Source organism: Ricinus communis, chromosome 5 (assembly GCF_019578655.1).
Source record: "Ricinus communis isolate WT05 ecotype wild-type chromosome 5, ASM1957865v1, whole genome shotgun sequence".
Taxonomy (NCBI): Eukaryota; Viridiplantae; Streptophyta; class Magnoliopsida; order Malpighiales; family Euphorbiaceae; genus Ricinus; species Ricinus communis.
In genome coordinates, this window is record NC_063260.1 from 24,646,811 (window position 1) to 24,666,870 (window position 20,060).

At 30.1% G+C, this 20,060-nt stretch overlaps 2 protein-coding genes and 1 non-coding gene across 4 annotated transcripts; all 3 read right to left on the reverse strand.

Moving 5' to 3' along the window:
* Positions 1-7,114: 7,114 nt before the first annotated feature.
* On the reverse strand, positions 7,115-9,634 carry LOC8265394. The gene has a single exon (XM_002509647.4). The coding sequence runs from the start codon at positions 9,349-9,351 to the stop codon at positions 7,402-7,404; it is 1,950 nt and encodes a 649-aa protein (XP_002509693.1). The 5' UTR covers positions 9,352-9,634; the 3' UTR covers positions 7,115-7,401.
* Positions 9,635-10,889: 1,255 nt separating this feature from the next.
* Positions 10,890-18,416, reverse strand: LOC8288052 (protein HOTHEAD-like). Of its 2 annotated transcripts, XR_007215860.1 has the most exons (7): positions 18,144-18,416; positions 17,049-17,388; positions 15,951-16,252; positions 15,479-15,873; positions 14,624-15,189; positions 13,257-14,522; positions 10,890-11,251 (listed from the first exon to the last, which is right to left on the reverse strand). XR_007215860.1 is itself a non-coding variant. In XM_015715320.3 (6 exons), exons 1-6 carry the CDS (start codon positions 18,235-18,237, stop codon positions 14,468-14,470), a joined length of 1,752 nt encoding a protein of 583 aa, XP_015570806.2. In that variant the 5' UTR covers positions 18,238-18,416; the 3' UTR covers positions 10,890-14,467. The 2 variants fall into 2 exon arrangements, 1 of the variants encoding a protein (XP_015570806.2); XM_015715320.3 differs by having other exon boundaries at positions 10,890-14,522.
* Positions 12,016-12,096, reverse strand: TRNAL-AAG. Its single transcript has one exon. It is a non-coding gene; the product is annotated as a tRNA-Leu (tRNA).
* Positions 18,417-20,060: the final 1,644 nt, after the last annotated feature.

The window sequence follows — 20,060 nt, forward strand, 5'->3', positions numbered from 1 at the left end:
TCATTTATTTTTCTTTAATTTATTGTTGTATCATTTTTTAGTTTTTTCTTTTCTTATTAATGCGACTTTAAATTAGTTGTATGGTCACTCTGTTATAAAATTTTGAGCTTGTATACTTTTTTTTTTAATTTTAAACTTTTATTAATGCGTAAAATTTTGAATTCTTTTTATATGAAAGTGGTAAAATAGATGTTGAATTTTTTTTTCTAACGTATTTATTAAAGAAACACTTATGAGATGTGGCTTAATATATCAAGAGTGAGAATATATATTTTTTAAAATTGCAATCTATTACTAATCCAAATAATTAATTATTGTCAAAAATATATATTTCTTTCAAATGTATTTCTAAATATTAAATGTTTAGTTTTATTTTTTCTATCATAAAATAATTATTTATCTCTATTAATATATATATATATATATATATATATATATATATATATATATATATATATATATATATATATATATATATATATATATAACCCTTAAGCTCTACTTCAAGTAGCAAGAACGTTGATTCTAGGAACTTGAAATTTTTAATTTGAGTCCTCTCATTTGCACTAGGTGAGTATTTACTTTTGTAATAAGTGTAAGAGAATGACTATCTCTTGTTGTATAATCCATGACTTATTAATCCTCTATTTAATTAAAAAAAATAGAATATCTATATATCTTTTAAAAAGTATTAATATTTTTAATTGATCGAGGTATAACTAATAAAAAAATAATCACCAATAATTGAATAAAAATATCAAGACTGATCTTGTTAATTGTACATTCTCTTTATTCTTTTTAAACGTGTAAATTATACTTTTCACGAATATAATGTCGTTTAACTTTGTAATTATTTAAATAAATTTAGTTTGATTTACCGATAAACCAGAGAAATGATATCTAAACAAAAACATAAGAAGATAAAATGAATAAAAAAATTATATGTTTTTTAATTAGAAACTAAACTTTATAGAAATTTGCAGCATTACAATTTTTTAAATTAGTTAAATGAGTGTAAATATAGTCGATTCAAAATAAAATTTATCCATATTTTAGTTCGAATCAGGTTAGAAGAAGTAGAATTAATGCACTTATCTAAATTTCTGTCAGATTTCCTTTTTGCCTTCTAACTTTATGTGCAAACATGGCATTAATAGTAATTCCAACAAAAAAAACATGGCATTAATAGTAGGCGTCCAGCCAACCCCCAACTTATATATGTAAGATCTGATGGTGGTGACGATGATTATGATGACATATTTGCAAACGATGATTCCCTCCTTTGTCCAATCATGTGGGATCATATCACAGCGCCCTTTCCATATCCGCACATCTGGTCCACTTATCATCACAGCTACACGTTAAACGCACTGATTTTTCTCCACTCTTGATCTCTCCTACGGCTACGATCGATGTGTCGGTTTCATTTAATTCATCCTTTTTTATTTGTCTCATTAAATTCTCATTTTCTTAATAAATTAGAGCCTTTTCTTTTGAAGAAAATAAATTAGAGATTAACCTCGTGCAGAATTGGTGCTACTTTGTCAATTTAATGTTCATAAATATACGAGCTACATTTCAAAAAAATAAAAGGTTTTTTGATTTCTCAATATAATTTACTCTGCAGTTGCAATTTTTTTTGTTTATCATCAATTTATATAAAATAAGAAACGTCTGATGTAATTAATAAAATCTAAGTTGTAATCTTAGTTGTTTCATTAATTTCTTGTAAAATGAAAAAAAAACATGTGAAAGAATGGACCATAAGCGGTAAAAGAAAATCTGAGAAAAATTAAAGTAAAAATCTAAATTAAGGAAATGTGTGTGCTGCTATTGGAAAGTAATTGGAAAAACTAACTAAAGAAATAAATTTGTAGGAATTGATATTTATAGAATTGATTTTGGGTGATTGATCGTTAGTAGTTGTTGGTTTTTGGTTGGTTGCTTGGTGTTTTCTTATTTGTCATCTCCTTGTTTTTTATAGCTGCAGGAAGAGCTCCATAATTTATGGTATTCTCGGTAATGCTCTTACATGTTTTTTAATTAAATCTAAATAATTAGTTTTTAATTTTAATTTATTTTGAAATATATATTATTGTCAACAATATTTTTTATTTTATATTTACTAATAAGGAAAATGAGAGATATAAAGAGAAAGAATGTCCTACCATAATATTCTTTATATGTTATTTATTAGTTTACAAATAATTAATTTTTTAATATTTATATATTTAAATAATATTTTATTATTTAAAATTAATGAATATGCGTCAATTATACGTTGTAGATTTTGGTATATAGGTGGAGCTATACTCAAAATTTAAGCAATAATTTTTTTTTAAAAAGAATGAATTTTAATATTCTAGTATTTAACTTGTATCCAATTATTGCACCTATTCATGAAAATTAATGGATTTTTACCCGTTAATGGAGGTTAAGTTTAAGAAGCACTTCTGACTTTTCTTTTTGACTTTTAACTAATAAAATCAATTCATATTATGATCTCTGATTCTTGTAGATATCCTTCAATAAGAAGACCCTTTATTAAAAAAAAAAAAAAAAACTATAGTTGCAGTTGCAGGCTGATTATAGGAACCGCTGCTGGTGTTTATGAATGTCGTAAAATTGTGGACTTCACAGGAAGGACAAAACACAAGGTATTTTTCTAGTTCGGTAAGAAAAGGAAATAAATAAAATTAGAAGACTATTTCCACTTAGCCTGTAAAATTTGTATTTAATTATTGAAAATAATAATAAATATTGCTTTGACGAAGAAAAAAACACAGGTGACTTGGTTGGTAAAACAAGCAGAGTCATAAGTCCAAACTTGCAAGAATGCATAAACAAAAGGAAGTGGTAACCCATCAAACAACTTAATGTGTCTTTTTCACGAGGAATTATATAAATCTTAATATTATGATAATTATATTCTTAATGTTGTCACTTTGAAAGGTTAAGCCCTGGTTGTTCCTTCATTTTCTTGCATGCTTGTTGTCTGATTCATCGCAAAATGAGCTGATATATGTTGCATAAAATATTTGGTTAAAGAAAGTGTCTTGTTTCATATTGTAATCTCATGATATACTATGAGGGCATTAACTTGGGCGGTTAGCATTTTTATTGTACTGTATTCTTAGTTATAATAATAATATATAAAAAAAAAAAGTAATATACACAAACTATATTTTAAATATTAAATTTGAGAAATTGAGACTTTAGGAATAATAAATATAAAAGATTGAAAAGAATAAACTGTATTCAAGCTAAATTCAGACTCTGCATGTGGTTAACTATGAAAGTGGCTAGTCAGACATAACATACGATCAAATATCTCCTTTGACATCCTTTTAATCATGAACGTAGGGAATTGATGGAACCACCAGTAGATGTAAGGACATGTTCGGAGCATTTCTTTTATCGGAAGAAGAAAATGTGAAATATTAATATGACTTCGGCTTCAAACGAGGGAAACACGAAGCTTACAAGGTTGCTCTTGAGGGGTGACTTGGACTTGAAGTGAATTGGTCTTCTTGATGCAACGCAACCAAACCAATTATTTTTCTCTTGTTTCAGATCCGTTGACATTTTCTTTCGTATCATGCCTATCACGAGATGTTCATGTTCTTCATTTTTTTTAAAATAATTTTATATTTAATATGTTTGTTATTCCTTAATTTTTTAAATTTCAAGTCATCCTAAATCAATTGAGATATTATTTGATTTGATAATTACGATAAAATAGTTATGCCTGATTAGAGAATATTGATAATGCCATGATTTAAATTTTAAATTGTTAATATTTTTTTAGATTATCACGAAATAATAAAGTGCATATTTATTAAATTTTATTAGCCTGATAATAATTGTAATAAACTACTTATCTTCACTATATTTTATTATATAGAGTAGGGCATGCCAACTTGTGAATATATATAATTGAAGGTTGATTTTTAGCTATATTTAAATTTAGCACAAAGTGTTGACCTGGCAGGTTCATACTAATTTGTGGTGCTACAAACTGCTCTACAACTCCTGGAAAGGAAATTCTGAGGATGGAGAAAATCCACTACCTGGATGATTTAAATGCATGGAATCTCCTGCCCCCTAAAACTAAAATCTAAAATAATACGGAATCCCAGTGAAATTGGGCATCTAAAGCTGGGAGAAGGTCCACTGCTTTGATAGTGCTTATATATCAAAATCAAGGTTAGAATCATAATAAACCAAATGATATACAAAAATTGAGAAAAATGGTGTAAACCCATTGAGAAACTAATTATTTAATCTGACTTTGATATGCAATTAATTTAATTTGAAGGAAAGAAAAACCAACCAATATACAATCCAAAACCTTGGGGATGCCAAATAGGTTATCGTTGAGATTTTCTATGCCAGATCTTAGAATATGCTTATATTCCCTGAAAATCCGCATTATTCTAAATGTAAAGAAAATGGTGATTTGGAAATCTGCCTAAAACTAATATGGTCTTACCTACCTTCCTTGAGTGTTCACATGATTTCTTTTCTATTTTTTGGAATTTATTTAATTTTCAGTCAAAGAATGCTCGTCTATTATTGCTATTCTCATCCCTGCAAAGGCCACTCAAGAGATGTTGAAATTCTGGGATCAAACTTTGCCCAGGTCCAATACTCAAATTAAAATTATTTTAATTCTCACACACGGTTTATTTATGTGTATATTTCAGTGGCAAAATGCTAATTTTTATGAATTAGTTTAATTATTATTTTAATTTTTATTGATAATATTTAAATATCTTTTTAAAAATTAAATTATAAAACTATTTTTTTCTTTCTTTAATTTTTTTCTTAAATTCTATAAGAATTGACATGAGTATTCGTAGATGAAAGTAAATTGATAAAGAATGGAACTGTGATAGAATCGCAACTAATGAACGAACTATAACTATTTAATTAACAATATTAGTGAATTTAAATGTAAATTATTAATGCAAAAGCCTCTTATATCAAAAAGTGGTCAAGACACATGTTCAAATTTTATACTTTAGGTTTAGTAAATTTCCATTCCCTAACCACAACTAATCTAGTTGCCTGCATGTATTTAATTTGTTAGGTATATATAGTTAGTAGACATTTTAAATAATGGATACAGCTAGCATCTTAATTAGACTTTCTTTTCATTGGAGGGAAACAACAATAGCACATAAGAAATAAATATTCTGATAGATATATTTACTTATGTTATAAAAAAGGCAATAAATCTAGTAAATGAATAAATTAGTTCTTGTTTGGTTTTTGAACATTATGATTCAAATTTGAAACCATATAGGGTGAAGCTGAAGCGCTCAAAGTACTTCCTATAGCAATAGGTTTTCTCATTCATAATGGTAAAATCAAATTAATAGCAGCATCGATTTTATATAACCCCAATATCATTTCAAATTCATAAATTTAAAAGTCTTTTTTTTTTAATTATATTTTTTAATAAGCCATCGCTATCTTTATAAATTATTGGTTGGTGGTAGAAGGCAGGTGTGTGATGAAAACACAATAGTGATATGCAGATAAAAATGTGGTCAATGGTCAATAAACCTTAGGCAAACCAATTTTGTTATATAAAATATCACTATATATACAAATTAATCTTAAAAACTATTACTTTTAATTGTTATTTTTAAAATTTATCTGATATACCACTAAGTCATTATTTGAGTGCTAAATATGATTTGAAGTATTTAATTAAACTAATAGTTGCCGTTACAAATTTTATGTCATGGTATGAAATTTTATTTTCAAAATTTATCTACTTTTAATATTATCACACAATTATTGAAAAAATAAGAACAGTTACACTGAAAATTACTCTATATAATTCATTTTAATTTTAGTACTTTATAAATTAATACTATCAAGATATTTTATAATTAAATATTTATTATATAATTACAATATTAATTTATTAAATAAATTTTAAAATTATTATTAAAAATATTATTTTTATGATTAAAATTATTATTTAATTTAAAATATTAATTAATAAAATATTAAAATATAATTAATAGCTATTAAAATAGAATTAGCATTCTTAATTAAAAAATTATTTATTAGTTAATATAATTAATATACTAATGTTTCATTAAAAGTATAATTTATTAATTAATAAATCTAAAAAATTATAAAATTATAAATTCAAATTTTATATATCAGAAATAAATGTATATAATATTGAAATAAAAAATTTATATGTTATATATAATATATATATATATATGTATCACCCACGTGCCGAACTGAGTTCTGCTTTGGGCTGCTAAGTAGTTTAAAACTTAATAAACATACTGAGGCCAAGCCACTGTTGATCTATTTGGGCTTTATTTTATTGTTCAGCTCATTTTAGGTAATAGGACGCCTTAACTTTTAACATTTTGGGTTCTTGAATCTTCTTCACTGTGGCTGTGGCCTATAGCCCCCTTCTTTTTCACTCGCTCTCTCTTTTGAACCGCAGCTTCTTATAGTGGTAGATGATTCCTAAAGTAGTTTGATATATTGCAATGTGCATCGACTGCAGCTTCTCTTATGACCATGAGCAATTGGGTACATGTCCTTTGTTTTCTTAATGGATTCTTTGATTAATTTCAGCTCCAGCTTGTTTGATATATAAGTGTGCTTTCTGGTTGTTCTTTTCCAGTGACCCATTAAGTGATGCAAATGGCTGTCAAGAAATCTTGTCTGGTTATATGAATATCTCATATCTTATCATTGGAAGCATCATGTTAATCTAAAGGATTCACGGGTTGCAAGGAGTTCTTATTGATTTCGTGAGTTTAAATAGAGAGTTAAGTGTATCATTGCATGTGCTTGTAGCTGTTGATATTGATGCTTCAATTATGATATTGCCTGTGAAATGGGTTAATCAGAGCAATGGTTTGCATGACTTCTTTTAATGTAATATAAGTTGATGACGGGCAGATTTCGATCCCTTAAATATCTTTTTCAGGTTGCTTGTTCATGGCATCATCAAAAAATTTACATTCAAGAACTAGAATTATGTGGAGCTTGAGGTCTCATTAGTTTAATCAAAACTCAAAACCAGTTTTGAGTACTCTATGACCCTATGCTGCTGCTATGAATCAAATTGGATTCAAAATATGCAATTGTTACATTTCACCAGAATGTTACTAGTTTTGGTTTAGACAAACTCTACTAAAGGATTCTACTTATGTTATACTGTAATGGTCTTATCTATGCACTTCACCTCGTGACTTATTTTCCCAAAATCTAATGTAGCTGAAAGTAAATTAGTGCCTCTCTACAATCTACTATAATCACTGTTAGTTCTGTGGTATATTAGCTTAATATACCCATGTACTAATAACGGTGAATTACTCATAATACTATCAAATGGAAAATATAAAGTGCAAACTAAACTTCAATTGTCTTTTGATTTAGAGCCGTGTATCTCCATCTCTCTTTTTCGACAAAGTCCGCATCCAAGAACCTTGAAACAAATGCCCAAAGCCTGTAAACATCTTCAAAATTTGTCAAGAATCCTAGTGTAGCTGTGATGGCAGAAATACCAGAATGAGGTTTTTGTTTTTCTCTCTTTTCATTAAGGTTCTGTGCTCCCATTTCCGATAGCTGTCCCCTCTGCTCTTCATGCTTGGCTGGAAGCCAAATGTGGTGCAAAAACCCGTAGCTTAAAGAAATGTTGTTTCTGTCGGCAAGTTTTTGAACAAGTACAGGATCAATTCTTTCTCCCTTCCAATCAAATATATTGAATGCCACTGCTGGTCCTCTGTCAAACTTTATCTTTGGCCCATATATTCTGATTAGCGGGTTCCCGTTTTCAGAATGTGGATGCTGAAGACTCATTAATGCATTTACCAGCCAGTTGATCAGGTATCTTGCTCTTGTACTGATAAGTATCAAGCCTAAAGAATCTGCATGTTCCAAGCCCTTAAATTCAAGTACTGTTTTCCCATTTCCGCCACTTTCATTGAATTTAAATTGGGAAAATTCAGTTGGCGGTGTCTCTAATTCCTCAATTTCTGATTCCTTTTGTTTTATAGTAGTCTCTTCAGTTTCATTCATTTCAGAACTTCTGCTACTCATCTGGTGACCAGATGCTGGCTTTGAGGACATGCCTTGCAAAATTTTGTCATTATGTAACTCGAGATTTTCCTTAGGCTCAATTTCTACATCGGCCACAAATGACTCTTCAGAGAACTGAGATGGTCCTATAGCTGGGACAAGCCTCACTATACCTATGCTTGCAGCTGTAGTTGAATTCATTAAGACTGAAGCACTTGACTTTTTAACAAATAGACATCCAAAACCTGATGGGTTCTCTCCAAATACCTTGAAAAAGGAGCATATAAGAAAATCAGGCTTGAAGAGGGAGAGTCCAAGAGTTTCCATCTCCTTAGGTCCCAATGCACAAGCATCAAGCAAGATATGCCACCCATTCTCCTGAGCCATGCTCATCCAGAAATATGAATACCTAGTCCCTGTCATCCTTGACTGAAGTGGGAAAACAAATAATCCCCTCTTCTTCTTTCTCTCCGTCTTTCTCTTACTTACCACTTTCTTCTTTAATTTTCCTGATTGAATTCTCAGGGAAGGCCACGAGAAGTCAGCTGAAAAGACCTGTCCTCCTTTCTGCTTGGAGCTCTCAATCATCACTTTAACTGCCTCGCTTTCGTTGTCATACATTGTAAGAAGTTTTCTATGGGATTGGAATGGATAAGCGTCAGCAAGAAGTTTGAATGCAGATGTTTGGTTGGCAGTGAAAACCACAGTATATTCATCTTCAGAGATATTCATGAAGGCTATAATTCGTCTTCTTATCTTGTTTTCCATGTCTGATTCAGGTCCACCATACTGTAATTGAGAGTTTAAGGTCACCGATCTGTTGAAAATATCAAAAAAAGGTGGTTCCAAAGCAGTGGAATGCGATGTTGAAGGAGGAGGAGAAGTTGATGTTGATGCAATTGGAGAAGCCTGATAATGACTCGCTTGTTGGGAGTAGGAGAAGAGGCCATGACCAATATAATCAAGACAAACATGATTTGACAGAGATAGATGGTAGTATTCCTGTGCTCGGATTTTGTCAGCCAGATCAGTCAGGGCATACTGTGGAAATGCTTTGGTGAAATTGGAAAATGATTCATCTAATGAGGGAAGAGATTCATGATTAGTGAATTGAGAATTTGGATATATAGAAGAGGTCATAGCTACTTCAAAGTCATAGCGGGACGAAGCAGCTGTGGTTGCGGATGTTGCAGTTTGAGGTTGAGGAAAGCCAAGAAAAGGAGTTGGACAGCAACCATGAGAACAGACTTCTGAGGCCTCTCTAATGCATGGTGAATGCATTTTACTTCTTTTCCTGCCACGAACTATTTCTCTTTGCTTAACATTGGCTTCATCCAATATCTTCTAGTTGTCTCTCATTGGATATTCTCGGTGCATAGATGAGAGAATTCTGATTGCTCAATTCTACCAGGTTGTTTGTTTGGGCATTTCCAGGAAGGAACCCTGTATTTCAGCGTTTACAAAGTTGTCCTTCTTATGACTTGCTACTAATGATAGAATCCATGCCCTACTTGTCAGCTAGCAAGTTGGCTTGGAAATCAAACTGTTTAATTGCGTGTGCATTATGCCATAGACCTTCATGCTAGTTTCTCATTAAAGACCTTTTACAGTACCAATTGAGTTAGGTGTTAAAAGTTGAGTTCGAGTTTTCATTTTTTTTCTTCCTACAGCATTCTAACAGTATTTTCTATACATTTTTTACTAAATTATAAATAATTAACTTCGAACAGTACTTTCTATATTTTTTATTAAATTATAAATAGTTAAATTTTGTATTTTAATTAATTTTAAAAATGTGTGTATTCGATAAAAAAATAAAATATTTTAGTGAGAAGTCTCTTGGAATCTTAATTTTGGATATATTTCACATAATAGAAAAGAAAATTATAATTTAAAAGCTTGTTAACATTGAAAATATAATTGTATTTCGTAGGAAAAGCAATTGTGATGAAAAAAATCTGTGATTTCTCGACGATAGTTACAAGTGTAATGCCAATCACATCTTAAGCAGCAGTGACTCCAAGTAAATTATTATTATTTATTACCAATAAATTAAGCGGTTGCAATGCTTTTTCAGAAGATAAAAAGGCTTAACATCAAAATAGGTGTCTTGATTCTGTTTGTAGAAAATAATACAAAACAACAACCATAAAACGGCAACCAAACTTTTGTAGTGGCCGGCAGTTTCGATGCAAGCCACAAGTTCCTTTGGATTTATTTTCAGTTGTCCAATGCATATTGATTAACCCTTTCACAATCTTCTTTTCTGCTTTAATTACTATATTTATTATTTATTTTTTGAATTTACTATATAATTTTTAATTTTTAAAATTTACGCAATTTATTCTAATATTATTTTCAGTAAAAATATCGGTCAAAATAATTAACGTAATCATAATTTTAATAATAATAAAAATACTAATTACTGTCTTATGGCATCATCATTTAAGCAAATAAACAGGTGATTCTCTTTTCTAACATCTTACTCATATTTATTTAGATAGAAAATTATTTAATAATTGTATCTCTTACTGATTTCTAACTTCTCTTTTATTTTACCGTTTGTTGCAACAATTGAAAAGTTTTCAAGTCTTAAATTTCTATATTTCAAAAGAAAACTGATAAAATTTATTTTTAAAAGAATGAGTAATTCGACTCTTCTTTTTTTTTTTTTTTTATCGCTGAAATATAGATACATTACTATATATTTTTGCTGGAAGCTAAAATTAAAATTAAAAATTAAAATGAAAATAAGATGCTAAAATTTGAAAAAAAAAAAAAAAAACCTTTGTACCAGATATAAAAGCAAATATAAAGTATGGCAGTGAAGCTTTTTCCCCATTATTTTACTAATTTATTGGCTTAATTTCATATTGTATACATATTGAGGGATAAGGAAAGGAACACTGGTCCTGCTTCTTTAGAGCAAAATTCTTACAGTTTGTGTAACGTCATTTTCTGTATCATACCATACCATCGTCCCCACCACGAGGATGGGGTCGAGGTCGTTTTGTCATTTTGTTCCAACATAACGAGTCTTTAGTGTTGGAAGTATGCAAGAAAAATCCCCCATGTTTCTCTACAAACTTTTGTGGTCCTTGTTGGTTCCATGTCGTCCTTGTATTTGATATCGAGTTTCAACGGAATAATCTGGATCTTATTTTCCAGTAAACCGGCTTTCCTGTTGAATAGGGAAAACAAAGAGAAAACGCATCAATGCAAGTCTCTACATGAAAGCCGCCGGTCCTTCCTTGCCATCTACCAATACTGGAGAGGTTTTTTTTTTTTTTTTTTTCTCTTCTTCAAAATTAGATTTGTATGTTTGCTATTTACACTCTGATCCACAATCAAGTTATTAACTTTCTAATTAAGGATTTTATTAACTAAAGTATCCAAATCAATATTGATCACAAACTTAAAAGGGAAAGACATATATTACTTTAGGATTTTATAATTTATAGTTGAATTTAAAGATAAAATTTATCCGAATGAATTTTAACTTTGTAATGTATGTTTATGTCATTTTATTAGAATAAAATTGTTCATTACTAAAAGTTCATATTAACTATAAAATACTAACTCTATTAGTTGGTTGAATATTTAAATGTTGAACGAAATAAAACATAAAGTATAAAAATATCATAAAATAAAGTTACAAGACGATTTCTTCTATCACATGGAGTTCTTTTACGAATATTGAACATTTATGAAAATTAACAAGAAATTTAAATAGTTGTTATATTGCTTAAGCTATAGATTTTTCTTCTTTTTTTTTTTTTCTCTAATCATGGTTAAATTCCAAAACTATTCTTTTGCAAGGAAAAAAAAGAAAAGCCAATGTGTATGTAAAAGTGCATATACTGTGTGCTAGACACGAAAAGAAAATACCTAACTAGAATTAGCAATCCTTTTATAAAAGAAAAAAAGAAAAAGAGTAAAAGGTAATGTTGAGAGTGGGATTTGAACCCACGCCCTTTCGGACCAGAACCTTAATCTGGCGCCTTAGACCAACTCGGCCATCTCAACTTTGATGCTTTTGTGTTCGACATAAAATCCTAATTGGTTTTTTACTTTATTTTTTGTTAGAAAGAAAAAAAGAAATCATTTTTAATGTACCAAACAGCAATATAGCATAATATATTTAGTTGAATATACATTTAAATAAATTTCTCTTTTGAAGCAAAATAAGCTATCCTTGCTAGAAACTATGGACACTTGTAATTTATATGATTGATTAGAAAGTGATTGGATTATCAAACCATTTTACCGGACGTTAATAGTATAAAATAATTCAAGTTGTGCTCAAAACTTGTTGAACTAATTAATCCATGTCATCAATGTCTTCTATAATATAACTTTTGGAAGTTATGGTAATTAAAGAAGAATAGAAAAAACTCTTTTCCTATATATAAAAAATAATAACTTCCTCTTGGATTTTAGGGAATTAAAATACATGTAAAACTCATATAAAATTACACTTGATAAACCGAGTTAGTATATTAGGTGATCAATAAATTATAACATACATTTACACTACTCTTCAAATAAAAAATTAACAACAACAACAATAATAATAATCTTCTATAAATACTACCAATTAATGGTTGCATACCCTTGTATATGATATATTTGAGAAGGGTAAATCTAATTCTTTCCAGAAATTAGGAATGGAAATAAAACAATTTATAGTTTCAAGCTTTGCGTAATCAATTACAATCTCCAATTGCTGAATTATGAACTACTTTTTAGTTTTTGCAATCCACAAAATATACAAATATGTGTCCTTTTCTCTATAAGAATCAGCAGTATATGGCTTGTCGTGCATTCATGCTACACGCACAAATAACATTTTACTATCAGCATATTTTCTTTGATCGATCCACAACTTGGTTGCATTTGCATGTTACTATTAAACACATATATATATAATTTCTGCACAACTTTTGTTACATATAGTATATTGAAGTAATATTGAACAAATTTGTTAGATATGATATATCTTGAACCGTAGTAGTTCATGAGCATAGGATATATATAATAAATAATACACCCAACACCATGCACATGCGCTTCTAATAAAACACAAGCAATATGGCGTAAAAAAGGAATTTAAACATAGATTATATAACTTAATTATAATGATCACAGGTTCATTTATACACAAGTGCTAGCTAGCTACAGCTTACCTTGAGCTTGAGATGGGAAGCAATGGCTATACCTAAGCTCTTGAGATTTACACGTATTAAGTAGAAGAAGTAGAAGGGCAACTCTCCTTTGGCGAATCATCAAAGAACTATAATAGAGCAACTAATTAATAAATTTATAAATTGATCTATCACATTTTTTTTATCGATGCTTGCCAAAGGAGAGAAGCCCTACAACTAGTTCACTTATCATCATCTTCTTTCTTCTTCTTCTTCTTCTTCTTCTTCTTCTTCTTCCTTGATGTAGTTAACTCTAGCTATATTTGTGACTTGAACACAAACTGCAAGCAAGGTAACACAGACCGAGAGCTTTTATAGGCCTTGTCGGAATAGCATATGCTGTGTGGATATCCCTTTTGGTGCCTGCTTTCTACGCATTCCATGCAATGATCTTTTATACGATTGTAAAGTCTACTTAGAGATTCTAGTAACCCTGATTTAGACCTATTTCCTGTATGTTCTGTGTCTAGCTACCTTTATTGTTTTCCATCAGTGTTTTGGAGATTAAGGGGAGAGGGAAAAGGAGAAAAAGCAGTGATGAAGAGGAGCAGATGCCTTCTTTTCTTTTGCCTCAGTGCAGGTGGCAGCTAGCAAATTCTGGGCCTCAAGGTATATCCTATGTCATATTCTTTCTCATTTTCATTTACATTATAATTTCTTTTACTTGGTTTCTGGAAATGTATATATTAGATTTTTATCTTTGCCCAATCAGAATTCTCTTCTATTTACCTTTTTGTCTTCCATGTTTCCAAATAAAAATAAGAAAATTTGAGTTATCATATCATTTTGAATTTTGCATGGATGGATTTAAACTTTCCCATGGACGCATTAGCTTATATTTTCTCGTAAAATAAATATATAAGATTGGACATAACAGGTGGAAGATGAATAACTACTTTTTATAAACTACTCCATTTTTGCCATAAAAACTATTCCATTTTATGTTCATCAACTCAATCCAAACTTTTTGCTCCAAAGAAATTTCAATTATTAATAAACTACAATCATCAGTTTTATAAAGCAACACAAGGACAGAAGTAGTATAACTTTTTGCTTATATAGGCCATGAAAATTTGAGATAATCTCAAATTTTTATGGGAGGTTGATGCCCAAGAAATTAAAAAAAAAAAAAAAAAAAAAAAGAGAACAGGGGTTCTCAAACATACATAAAAATCAAATAATTATTTGATCAATTACTTTGAGTCCTCAGTTGCCAGCCTCTCGCTCAATATTTTAACTCCCATGTACCTGCACAAAATCAAACCCAAAACTTGAATTTTGTTAGATCATCAAACTATAAATATCAGAGTCAATTGAATAAATTAGGTTTTGAAGTATGGGTTGATTACCTTCCAAGCATCATGACAGTGGCTTGAGGATTGGTCCCAGGAGAGGCATTAAATGTAGACCCATCAATAACCCTAAGGGCATCGACGCCAAGAACCTTGTAATTAGTGTCAACAACAGTACCCACTTGACAACCTCCATGATAATGCCATATGGTCATGACAGTATCTTTACAAAATTGTTCTAAAGATGTCGAAGTGTTGCTATGTCTTGGTAATAAATTTATTGGTGCATTTGCTGTCATATTTATTAGTTCTGGTACAGACAAAAAGTCGTACCTAAACGCAGAGAAAGGCTTGGAATCAACTACTTTCTCTATTGTTGAAATTCCTTCAACACATCTTTGTAAATCTTGAGGTTCCTTGAAGTAGTTGAATGTTACTGATGGATTATCATTGGGGTTTCTATTTGTTAGCTTTAAATGACCGGTGGAAAGTGGACCCATGATTTTCTCAAGAATGAAACCACCTCTAAATGCTTGTTCGTCAAGATTGTTCATTAGTTCAATTGCTTTGGCTATGGCTTCTGGTGTCCTTTGTTTAGGTGGCACAGTTGAGAGCTGACCAATCTGCGCATTTCAACAAGACCTTGACATTAGAATTCTATGGGTTGCTTTGTTGGAATGTTCTTGATTGCTTCAATTATATCGTATAGTCAACTTCTGATTATAATTATTTTATACATATCATTTATACAACATTAAAATGTAATATACGTATGATAAATAAAGCTTTGTTGGGTTGGGTTAACTTTCATGTGCCTATTCGTCTCAATTAGATTGCCAGGTCTCAATTAGCCGAAACAGATATAGAATGGGTTATGACATATCAGCTCAATGAGAAATAACAAAGTCTTACCTTGGGAGAAAACATCCCATAATCTCTGCGAGTGGCCATAACACCAGCATCGAAGTCTGCACCGCTAGCAGCCTCAATGTAGCTTCCGAAGTGAGTGATACCGACGACTTGAATCAGCGAAACCTCTACAGGAAGCGGGGACGGGATGAAAATGGCATTCATTGGGTTATCAGACATGAGCTGGCCAACCATGGGCTGATCCAAGACAACTGTGATGTTGTGTGCTTTGAGTTGGGCTGCAGGGCCAACTCCACTTATCATCAGCAGCTGTGGGCTTCCAAGTGCACCAGCTGATACGATGATTTCATTTTTGGGCCCTCTTTTCAAATAGGCTCTGTGTTTAGCCCCTGATGCATCTCTAAATACCACTCCATGGGCCATTGGCCTTGCTTTTCCTGCTCAAATTTGTGATACCGCACTTAAAAGTCAGAGCCATGACAACATCATTGCATTAGCAGTTGAAATTAATTACCTTGAGTTCTGAAAAGTATCTTATGCACAGGAGCATGCAAAAGGACAGTCAGTCCAGATGGGTTGGCATAGTACAATAGATCAGCAGCGGAATGTCTGTGTCCATCTTGATCAAATATTGTCCCACCAACTTTAGTGCCATTAAAATGGTCATATGTGAAGCCATTATTCGGCAGCACCCCAGCCTCCAATAGCCCATCCCTCACCGCTGTTTGCCACTGCCTCATAATAGGCTCGAATGCAACTATCTTCTCCACCCACTGGTATGATTCGTTCACTAGCCTTCCATCCCATCCCACAGTCCTGCCACAAAATATGAATTCTGTTTTTGAGCAAGTTTTACCCATTTCTCTCTTTTTTCTTTTTTTAACATTTATGTTTAGTTATTCTCTTATTATACTCAAATTGTATATTATACTTAAAAATTTATTTTAAGTTAATTGTATTTTATAGACTTGAGCAATGAATCTATTCCGAGTGACTCATTTTCAAACAGAAAAATCAATGTATGGACAAAATTTAATTTTACTTCATCGCTTAGCTACTCTAGATCCGAATGAATCTATATTTAATTACTAAATACATGTATCAATCAAGAGAATTTCAATAGTGAAGTTCGACCTTAAAAAACTAATTACATTAATATCTATCAAATTTAATATCAATGAACCATTCCTTTATTTATTTTCACTAATTTAGTCTAAACTTATTGTAGTTTTAAAATAAAGGAGCCAGAGAATTAGAAATATGACTATTGCTTTTATATATATATATATATATTTAAATGATTTTGTTTTAATAATTTATCACAAATTCACCATTAATAAATTTGCATACCCTCAATCCTGCCACCATAAGTCAATTCATTGCTTAATTTTCTTAAAGTAAAGAAATATTGAAGGATTAGTTTGACCGTAAATATAAGTTTCAACTTTAAGCAGAAATTTAAGTTGAGTCTTCTCTTTTTCTGTAAACTGAAAGAACAATTAATCCCTAGTTCCATAATCAAAATTCATAATACACAATTTAGTAATTAAATTAAAAAAAAAAAGAATTGCGAATCATTTACTAAGTAATGAAATCGAATTTTGGCATATACCTTACATAGGCAGTACTAGCACGTGTATAAAACCCTGCATTTAGGCAACTTCCACCCCCCAACACCCTTGCACGGGCATTGATCACCCCATCTTCAGAAATGAAGCGTTGGGAGGGAGACGTTGGAGAAGGATCAGACAGTGCAGCTCCAAAATTTGCCAAATTGGTGATGTTAGGGTTGCCATAGGGTGAGCCCCCGCGCTCGAGGAGCAAAACGCTGGCGTTTTGGGAGAGAGTGGCAGCTAATGGGCAGCCAGCGGTTCCTCCCCCAACAATGATGTAGTCATAGTAAGATGTTGGTGGAGCAGAAGTTGCATCTTTCACAAATGAGTAATTTGGTGCTGTGTAGGGAAAGGATTGTGGTTAGCATTATGCATTATGTGTTCATTTGAAAAAAAGATTCAATAGTGTACACAAGTTCAACCAAAAACTGTGGCATTAACTAGGGCACACAACCTTCATTAAATATATCCAACTAAACTTGATCCCATGTATTCAATGTTAAGTCCCACAAATTATGTGGGTGAACCACTGTCCCTAGAAATTAACTCGGGTTAACTCAGTAATGTAGAACAAAAATCTGAAGGAAATCTTAAAGTTTAAAACAAGGCCTATTGCATACATCTGGCTGAGCCTAATTATGTGAGATAGACTTTGCTAGTTGAATGTAACAGTAAGGAACTGACTTATGCACATGGAAATGGCAACTAGTAAAAGACTTTTCATAATTGCCAATTAAAATAATCCATCTAGGATAATAACACAACCATCACAACTTTATTGTTTGTTTATTAACTTAATAATTTAAATAATTAACTGCCTTTCTCATGATCTGAGATTAAAGGAATCAAATCATACAGAAAGTAGTTAATGCCACCATTGCTATAGCACACATGGAACTGTCTAATTAATACCTGCAAGTTAAGGCAAGAGGCCAAGAAGATAGATAGATAGATAGAATATCACTCCAGTTTCCATGCATAAAATTCATATATGTGGAAATGATGGAAAAGCAATAGTTTCTTTAAAAGATGAACTGCAAATCATGAAGCCATGAAAGAAAAATAATGAGTAAAACCCAAGAAAATTTTGATACCTTTATCAGCAGAGGAACATGAACTATGAGAAAAGAAAACTCCAAGAAAACAAGCACCAAAGAGTCTCCAAAACCTAATAAGAGTAAGACCCATTTTCCCTTTATGGACAAAAGAGTTCTGTTATGTTTTTGTTATACAAAACAAGACCAAATAATCCTTGCTTATATATATTACAAACCCAACAATCTCGACGGCTATAACTTCTGCAAGTGCAAAGATTTCTTGATGGTTTTGTGGCGGAACAGCCAACTACATGAAAGTGATTGTTGGCTTATTCGCAACAACATCCAAAGAAATGAAAGAAAAATGTTGTACCTGTAAATAAGTGCCTTCGGCTATTTATTTTATACAAATTAAATTTTCTTATTGATCACGCTCCACTCCAATATTAGACACATAATATAGTACTATTTCTCTGAATTAATAATTAATAATCTCTTTTCTTTAATAAGAACTGACCACGTTCTATAGGTATAACTATAATATATATTTTTACTATTTAATAATTAATACAAAATATTAAAAATATGTAAAAAATATATTTTAGGAATGCTTATATTCCAATAACTAAAGTATCTCATATATCTAATATTTAATTAGAGATTTACCATCATTGTATCTGGTCTTTTATATCAGAAATGTATATCAAAATTTATTAGCAACATACAAACAATAAATATATAAAACTAAATTAGTATTATCCAAAAATATAACAATATTTTATATATGAAATACTTTTCTTAAATAGATGTTCTATAAATTAATAATTTTTCTTTTTAAAAGAATAACTTTTGCTAAATAATAAATTATTATACAATGAATTATATTAATATAGAAAGATATTACTATTATTATAATACCATAAATATCCAGGACCATCTACGGACCAATGGACCATTCAACAAAATGCTTGTGTGGAATTACAAACACCACCAACAATGAAATAAATAAATAAAAATTTATAGAAAGCAGAAACAGGAGAGCTAGGAGAAAAAACTTGGCAACTCCATTAATTAAGTTCCAGATCTATTAATTATTGTTGAGAAAATTTAGTATATATTCTATTTATATGCTAAATTAATAAATAATTAATATATATTTATTTTTTAAATAATAAAATATATATCAATTATTTAATTTTGAAGTGTAAAACATTTATATGTAAGTGTTATTCTTTTATTAATTGTGATGTATCGAGAGAGAGATGAGTAGTTGCATATATGTGCTTAAATTAATGCACCCAACTATCAACTACAAATTGCTCTATTGTTTGGTTAGTTGTCGGATGGAGGGCATATATTACATCTACGGTATATTCTCCTTCACCATTAATTAATAGAAATAAATAATTTATTTTAGATAAAAAAGGAAAATTTTTGTTTAGAATTAGTATCTGTTTTTGCTTATACACACTGATTGATGATTAATATATATATATATAAATAAATTTTTAATATTTAAATTTTTTTGATTTATATACTTAATTTTTGACATATAAAATTTTGACATATAAAAGAAAAAAACTTTGAACCTATAAATGTAAAAATTATTGAAAAGTAGATTTCTTTTCTGTAAACAGCCCTATTTTATTTGTATCGTATAGTCTAACTACCGAGAAAAACCAATGGCACCGTATGTGGGAAACTAAAGGAGGCATGATACCCTGCATGTTGGACCACATTGTCACATGCGTCAGAATTTTGCTGCATGCATCAGAATTTTAACACAGTTAAATTTATATTCATTAAATTACTATTAAATAATATTTATTTTTTTTAATTTTTTTATTAAAAATTATATTTATACTATAATATAAATATTTATAGGATAACTTTAGTTTGACTTTTTTATTTATTTATTAACTGTTAAAAACGATTTATATTATGTCTATATTATATATGTATATTTAAATAAAT